General features: G+C 44.9%; 1 protein-coding gene across 1 annotated transcript in view; it reads right to left on the bottom strand.

Moving 5' to 3' along the window:
* GNL2 (G protein nucleolar 2) overlaps positions 1–8,644 on the bottom strand; it is a 75,444-nt gene that overhangs the window by 15,069 nt on the left and 51,731 nt on the right. Inside the window, exon 13 of the mRNA XM_082244652.1 lies at positions 3,582–4,018. Coding sequence (XP_082100778.1) covers positions 3,582–4,018 — 437 coding nt within the window. The remainder of the gene's footprint in view (positions 1–3,581; positions 4,019–8,644) is intronic.

Raw genomic sequence — 8,644 nt, 5'->3', positions numbered from 1 at the left:
GGTCGCCCCATGCAATCCTATGGGGAACAAAAAATGGCTGCCCATGCATTTCAACCGGAGAATAAAAAGCATAAATCTACAGCAAAATGGCAGCCCCCACGGTGCACCATGCGGTCTCCCGAACCCCCAGACAAGAGGCATCGGAGGGTCCCTAGGAAGAGACCCCACCAGGACAAAGCCATCCCCACAGAAAAACACTAAAAAAGCAATATTTCCACCACCCCCCGGAGGTAGGACTTGCTATGGGTAGGGGGGGGGGGATTAAAAACTTAGAGAGGGTAGGCCTAATATCCCAGAGGAACTGTGGGAGCCCCAAGGGTCTGACTATTCCAGGGAGAGGCCCCACGTCCACCCCAAGACCGTCAGAGGTCTTGGGGGACCGTATTACCTACCATAACACGGTACCAGGTGGGCCCATTCCGAACAGTCCACCTCCCACCCGGGGTGGGGGTGCTGCCAGCCAGGGGGCACGCCGTGACTCAGGGCGTACCAGGTCGATAGCGTCCCAGCGAGACTTGTCCACTCGCAGGCTCGTCCCCATCCATCGGGGCTCTGTCATGGCGAGGCCTAGTTCTGGTCTATAACATGCTCACACTCGCTGGCCAGACTGGGAGACCTTAAGGATCTAGAATATCCTGTCTGAAACCACAGCTGGCTGTTGCTTGTAATTCTTCAGGAACGCTAACCAGTGAAAATAAAAAAATAATAATCACAAAATAACAAAATTTCCCTATTAACCACTTAAGCCCCGGAAGATTTTACCCCCTTCCTGACCAGGGGGTATTTTGCGATTCGGCACTGCGTGACTTTAACGGACAATTGCGCGGTCGTGCGACGCTGTACCTAAACGAATTTGACGTCCTTTTTTTCCCACAAACAGAGCTTTCTTTTGGTGGTATTTGATCACCTGTGCGATTTTTTGATCACGCGCTATAAACAAAAAAAAAGAGCGTCAATTTTGCAAAAATAATATTTTTCACATTTTTTTATATGAAATTCCCCCCCAAAAAAAAAGTAAAAATCAAAATTTTTTTAAATTTTCGGCCAATTTGTTTTATGCTACATATGTTTGGTAAAAAAAATAGAAAAAAGCGTATTTTGATTGGTTTGCGCAAAAGTTATCGCGTTTACTAACAAAAGGGAAAGATTTTTGTCATTTTTGTTGTTTTTTTTTTTAACGCGTAATGGCGGCGATCTGCGATTTTTTTTGCGGTACTGCGACATTGGGGCGGACAGATCGGACCCTTGACTGACATTTGTGACACTTTTGGGGTTACCAGTGACATTTCTACAGTAATCAGTGCTATACATATGCACTGTTACTGTAAAAATACACTGGTTGTGAAGGGGTTAACTTTATTTGGGAGGGAGGGGCTGTGTGTGTCCTACTGTGATTGGCTGTGGCTTGAGCTGTAAGGACACTGATCAATGGATCTACATACTAGATCCGTTTGATCAGTGTCTTTACAGCGAGGAGAATGACAGGTGGCTTGTTTACACAAGCTGCCTCGCTCCCTAGACCCTCACAAGCTAGTGACGTAGCCCTACGTCACTTTGCCTGTGAGGGGCTGACTGCCGATGTAGATCGGCGTTAGGCAGTCGGCAAGTGGTTAATAAATAGCCAAGACTGAAGTTCCAGCAGGGAACTAGGTCCTATTCCTAAACTGGGCAGAAAAACTAGAGGCTGTAGCAGAGTGTGTGGGGTTAAGCCTGCAGGGACAGCCCCCATAGGCATGGTAAAGTTTTTCCCTGCCTAGTGTCCTATTCCTGATGGGAGGAGCATAACCCAATGGTCTAAGAAGATTGGAGCTGCGTCTGTCAAACGGTAGAGAGAAAAAGTTTTGCCATAAGTTATGCTTTAATGTCTTAAACCATAATAAAAAATGTGGTCAATAAAATAAAAAGGGATTCTACAGAAAAAAATAAAGAACACACACTAAAAAGGTTAGTGATTTGTACCCATCTAACTGTTGAGGCAACATATTGTTCTTCCTCAAAACACAAAGTTAATTGATAAAATGGGGTCACAGGGAGAGGAAGAGATGGTAAATCGCTCCAATAGGGAAAATGCCTAATATATTGGTACAAATTTCCACACCCTAATTTTATTTAAACTCCAAAACAAAAATATATATTTGAGCTTACCAGACCTAAGATGCAGAGTTAGTTTTCCTTTTTAGGTCTTGTTTACTTTGTCATCTGGTAATCAAACCAGTACCACATTTACTTCCTGGCTACATTCTATGGAGGTAGCAAAATTGTTAATCCTCCTGGGGGGGGGGATTATGAAGGCAACTTGACAGCTAAATAGCATACTTGCAGAAAATGACACTGAATCGTTGAAACGCGTTGGAATTCCAGTGTTACTTCGGCATCCACAGCAATCATGTGACACGGATGACAGCAAACATTTGGAATCACCACACTTTTTCCCAAATTTCCCAACAATTTTGTTCTCACATGCTCTCTGTATAATGTTTGACATGGATGTATGCTATTTAGCTATCAAGTTACCATGTTCATAGATTTGAAGACCTCAATATTAGTCTTTTTATGACCTTTTGTATTCAATAGAATTAATATATATTTTATTTATAACAGTTTTATATTATTGCCTACATAATCCCACCCCCTAAGAGGATTAGCAATTTTTGCAAGGGATGATGGCAATTCACTTTTAGAGCTTCTAGAGATAATAATTACATTCTATGAGGTAAACTGTAATTTTGATAATAGGAAGAACTGTGGATGTAGTGTATCTAGATTTCACTAAGGCATTTGTCATAGTACCCCTACGTACTTTACAAACTGAGGTATTTTGGCATGCAATGCACGCCGCAGCAAGCGAGCCTAACAGACTAATATTATTAAAAAGGGCATTTACTCCAGAAATAAAAAAAAACTTTAATGCTACCACTTTACAAAACTCTGGTTCAGCCAAATCTTGAATATGTAGTCTAGTTTTGGTCACCGGTGCTTAGGAAGGAAGTGCTTGAACAGGAGAGTCCAGAAAAGGAAAACCTAGTTAACGAAGGCTGAAGGACCTCAGTTATGAGGAAAGGCGCCGAAGAGGGGATAGGATGACCTGTAAGCTTTGATACCCAAAAGTTTCCATAGATGAAGCTTCAGTTTGCCACTGTTTCAAGGGCGGCCTGACATGTTGTCAATCCATTTACTAGTCACAAAACCATCTTTTATTTTTACCAGAAAAAAAAAAAGAAAAAGGCCAATATATTGCGTTTGTGTGCCCTAAAATAAACTCGGGTGTAATTTTTTGCTGAAAATTTGTACTGGCTCAATCAATATGCAACATAAAAATCTGCAAATACTACCATTTCAGTCTCCAGGGTCAAAATTTGCAAAAACTACCACTTTATACTCCAGGTTTACTCTCAGATTTCAGAAAAAAACATGCTTGGGGGTTTGAATCTATTTTCAGTCTAAAATTATTTTTAAAACATGCAAACAATAGAAAGATGGTTCTAGCAGTGAATGGGTTAACCCTTTTTACCACATATGTAAATTTATAGCATACAGAAATCCATCCAGCCTCTAAAAACATCCTTTTTTGATTACGTTACCTTAAAGCAGAGAATCGTTTTGCTTTGGCTTTATCCAGGAATTTCTTGCACTTTGCTATTCTGTCATCTAAATCTTTCAACAGTGTTTTTGAACTTTGCTTTTCAGCCTGTTGATCAGTAAGCTCTGTACTGTTGTCTGTCTGTACAGTGTTAGTAACTTCATCTTCCTCTTCTTCTGATTGCTCTTCCATCCCTGTAGAATCTAGGTCTGAAATGTCCGACATGCCATCTACTTCTATAGGGACCAGGTCCTCCTGTAAAAACTCAGGTGCCACATTGAGCTTGCCAAAATTCTGTCTCACATGTGTAAGAATTTCCTTTATTTCTCTCTTTTCTGAAAGTGCAGCTTCCTGTGCATCTGAAATGGGGCTTTCATCGTCACAATTCTCATCATTAACCTCATTCTCTTTTGATGTTGTTTGGGATGTTTGCAAAGCCTAGCAAATGGGAAAGACATGACATTTAAGCTAAAATCACAGTTATGTTGAGCAACATAATTATACATCAAGCACTTCAATACAGGGCCCGTTCACCCCCTTCCTGCCCAGGCCAATTTTCAGCTTTTAGCGCTGTTGCATTTTGAATGACAATTGGGCGGTCATGCAACACTGTACCTAAACCAAATGTATGAAATTTTTGCCCCCAAAAATAGAGCTCTCTTTTGGTGGTATTTGATCATCGCAAAGTTTTTTTCTTTTTTGCTGCACAAATAAAAAAAAAAAAAAAAAAAAAAGTTTGTTTACGTTATAAAAGTTTGTAAATAGATACGTTTTTTCCTGCACTGATGAGGCCACACTGACAGGCACTGATGGGGTGGTACTGATGAGGCACTAATATGCAGCACTGATGGGCACTGGTAGGCAGCACTGATAGATGGCAATAATGGGCGGCACTGATAGATAGCAATGATGGGCGGCACTGATGAGGACGGCACTGAAATGGTCCCTGAGCCCTGATTGGCAGCCCTGGTGGCCAAGGGTGGTCATCCCTGGTGGCATCCCCCAAGGGTCTGCACTGGTAATCAATGCTCTGATTACCACAGCACAGACCTCCCCATCAGGAGAGCCGCCGATCAGCTCTCCTCTACTTGTGCCGGTCAGGCACGAACTGAGGAAAGCTGATCAACGGCACTTCCCATTTACTATGTGACCAGCTGTAACTGGACACAGCTGGTTACATGGTAAAGAGCCTACGTCATTACACTCTTTACTGGGATCTGAGATGCGTTAAGTCAGACTTACACACCGCACCACCGATCACCGCTGCGGTCTCTCCGGCTGGACGTCATATGACGGCCAGTCAGGATAGAGCAACAACTTCCCGGCCGTCATTTAGCTTCTGACGGGCAGGAAGTGGTTAATGTCGACCACCTAAGCTACTGTCAACTTACCTCTCACTTGACAAATTTACTTGGTATGAATGTTTATTTTTTTTTTCACCCAAAAGGGGAAGTTCAGCATGTTTGGGGGGGGGGGGGGGGTATGATGGTTGAAGGATGTGCTTGGTGAGAACATTGCTGGATCCTTGGACTGGTAAGTTTCCTTATATTAACCACTTGCCGACCAGCCGCCACGCATACACTGCCGCGGGTCGGCTCTATTACGCGAAACGCTGTAATAGCCAGTGGGGGTGCGTGCTTATTTGCCAGAGGGGGGAGGCAATCAGAGGGTCCGGCGAATCGCTCCCTATAGAGACAGAACGGTGGTCGGCCTATGTAAACAGACTCAACACAAGGATCCTGTTTTCCTACTATTCAGGAACAGATCTCAATGTTCATCTAGTGAGCCCATCCCCCATACAGTTAGAAAGCATCCCCCAGGGACACACTTAACCCTTTGATTGCCCCTGGGGTTAACCCCTTCCCTGCCAGTATCATTGGTACAGTAACAATGCATATTTTTAGCATTGATTACTGTAGCAATGTCACCGCTCCCCGCAAAAGTGTCAGGTAAGTATCTGATCTGTCCGCCGCAATCTGGTCAAAAATGGCCGACCGCCTCCATTACTAGTATAAAAATAAAAAAATAAAAAAAGATAAATCTATCCCCTAGTTTGTAGACATGATAACATTTCCGCAAACCAATATACACTTATTGGGAAAAATGTGTGGCAAAAAACATATTGGCCTAAAATTATGAAAAATAAATAAAAAATGTGATTTTTGACTTACCATAAAATCTATTTTTTCTGATGTTCACTGACGGACACAGCTCCAGATATTCTTAGCCATTGGGTTATACTGCCCCCTACAGTAGTCAGAAACTAGGCAGAAAAAAAAGTCTGGCTACACCTATGGGCAGTCGCAGGGTGTATGCTCCCTCTCCCTGCTATAGGTACTCAGTTTTGCTACAAGCAGTGTCAGAAGAATTACAACTCCATAGAGGGGTGGGTGCTGTGTCCGTCAATGAACATCAAAGAAATGGATTTTACGGTAAGTCAGAAATCCCATTTTATCTTTTGTTCATTGACGGACACAGCTCCTAATATTCTTAACCAGTGGGACGTCCCAAAGCAGTGTTAAACCAGAGGGGTGGGAACAGCAAAAAACTCCCAAGGCTAAACAGTAGCCAACCAGGCAACAGAAGCTCGACCAAAACAACTAGAACCCACCTGAAAAAAAAAAAAAAAAAAATACACCCTCAGTGTGAAAAGTGTGCACCGCCAACAAGGTGGCCGTCTTGCAAACCTGCGTCACTGACTGCCTGATGACGGAAGGCCCAGGAGGCATTAAGTGCCCTAGTAGAGTGCGCTTTGACAGGAAAAGGAGGAACCTGACCCTTGATGGAATAGGCCTGAATCACTGTGTCTGATCCATCTGGAAATGGTCGCAGAGGAATCGGACAACCCTTTACCATGCCCATCCACGAGCACAAATAGTGAGTCCGACTTCCTGAAAGACTCCGCAGCTGCCAGTACACCCTAATTGCCCAGACCACATGCAGGGCAATTTTCTTCGGATGTTTAGACCTGGGACACAGGGAAGACAACACAGGGTCTTCATTCAAATGAAGGAAGGAACGACGGACAGGGGGAGAAGAAACACCTTATCTCTGTGAATCACCAGGTAAGGTGAACAGGAGAACCCCGCCAGTTCAGACATCCTGCACGCAGAGGTGATAGCCACCAAAAACGCCACCTACTGGGACAGCGTGGGGAATTTTCCAAAGATTCTCAAAAGGGAGGCTTCTGGAGGGCATAAAATACCAAATGGAGGTCCCTAGGAGGCAACAGAGACCGCACAGGAGGAGCCAAAATGTAAGACACCCTGAAGAAAGGTACGTACCAGGGAGTGTGGTCAAAGGTTGTTGGAAGAAGACCGCCAAAAGCCGACACCTGGCCCTTGATTAAAACTCAAGGCCAATTTCTATTCAACCCCCCCCCCCCCCCCCCCCCGTTGAAGGAAGGTCAAGATCCGAGCCACCGAGAAGGAGCGAGGAGGAACCCCAAGAGACTCACACCATGCAATGTACATCTTCCACGTATGATGGTAGATCTTCCTAGAAGAATATTTCCTAGCTTTTAACAGTGTAGGAATCACTTATTCAGATAAACCTCTATCCTTCAGCACCTGGCATTCAGCATCCAAGCCGTCAAAGTTAGCAACTGTAAAGCAGGATGGAAGATTGGTCCTTGGGACAGCAGATCCTCCCTGAGAGGAAGCTTCAAAGGAATGTCGGCGACCAGCTGCACCAGATCAGCACACCCTCCACGAGGCTTCAAGGGACCCAGGAGGGATCCCTAGGCCTCAGGGACAGATTCTGGCAGGAGCCATCTGGTACACCCCCCCAGCCCCCATCGCCAGGCCCCCCCATCGCCAGTATAGTCCCCTGCACCTACCCCAGTATATGGACCAGACCACCCAAACAGCCCCAGCATAAGTGGAGGGGTAGGAGGGGGGAACAGATGAAAGGGGGGTGCCTGACAGGAAGGAGGTGAACCCGGGGGTCCGATCGTCCCATGGAGGGGCCCACGTCCACACCAAAACCCTCCAAGGGCAGAAGGAGGACAGCTACTCACTATACCAGGAACCGGGTGGGCACCGCTCCAGACAGAACCCCTCGCCATCAAAATGAAAGGGGGGGGGTTGTTGGCCAGGAGGAACAATGCGACTCAGGCCGAGAACCGGTCGACCTCACGAGTCATTTAACTCACACGCCAGCCCCCGTTCAGTAAGGCTACGTCGCACCTGACACAGCGTGACGCTGAGGCCTGCATGCGCTCGCTGGCCAGACTAGAGTGACCACTGGATCTAAATTATCCAGCCTGTCGCCCAGTCTGGCAGTTGATTGTAGAGCTCACAGGAAAAATCTAGGAGAAAAAAAAAAAAAAAAAAAAACTTCCCAGGACCAGAGATCCCAGCAAGGAACTAGGTCCTTATTCCTGAAGAGGAAAAAAAAAAAAGTGAGTACCTATAAGCAGGGAGAGGGAGTATACCCCCCTGGGGCTGCCCATAGGCGTAGACAGATGTTTTCTGCCTAGTGTCCTACTCCTGTAACATGTAAAATAAAACTAAAAACTTATTACTGGCTCTGGTAATTCAGCTTCTCTGGTTATCCTCATGATAAAATATGGCAAGCAGGCATTACATAAAAATATTAACTGATTAAAGCAGAGGAAGTGTCAAGTCAGGGTGGTTTATGGCGACAAATTTTCTGATGACCCATTAATACTGCTCAGGTGCGGTAAACCCGCACCGGTTAACTCAAGTTGAAGCACAATGTAAGACATTAGGTTACTTGGGCCGATTTAATTGAACAGGCTCACCACAATGAACCATAAGTCATGCATGTACTATTTTCTCCAGTACACTGCAATGCACAGTTTATTCTGAATGGCACCCTCAATGCAACAACATGCACTATGGTGATTCTTCCATTACTGTAGTTCACTGGTATAAGCGTGCCCTTACATTTTTTGCAAAGTTGCCAAAGCAGTGAACTCCAATGTTCGGCAGGATATATTATAGCAGTACACAGTGTTCTTCGTGAAAGCAGCTGTCCGACAGGACCCTATGAGTCACAGCTACAGTGCTGTAATCAAAAGGCAGCATAAGCTTTGCTAAA

This window comes from Pelophylax lessonae (genome assembly GCF_965119305.1).
Source record: "Pelophylax lessonae genome assembly, chromosome: 2".
NCBI lineage: Eukaryota > Metazoa > Chordata > Amphibia > Anura > Ranidae > Pelophylax > Pelophylax lessonae.
The sequence above is the reverse complement of the archived record's forward strand: the minus strand, read 5'-3'. Positions and strand labels throughout refer to the sequence as shown.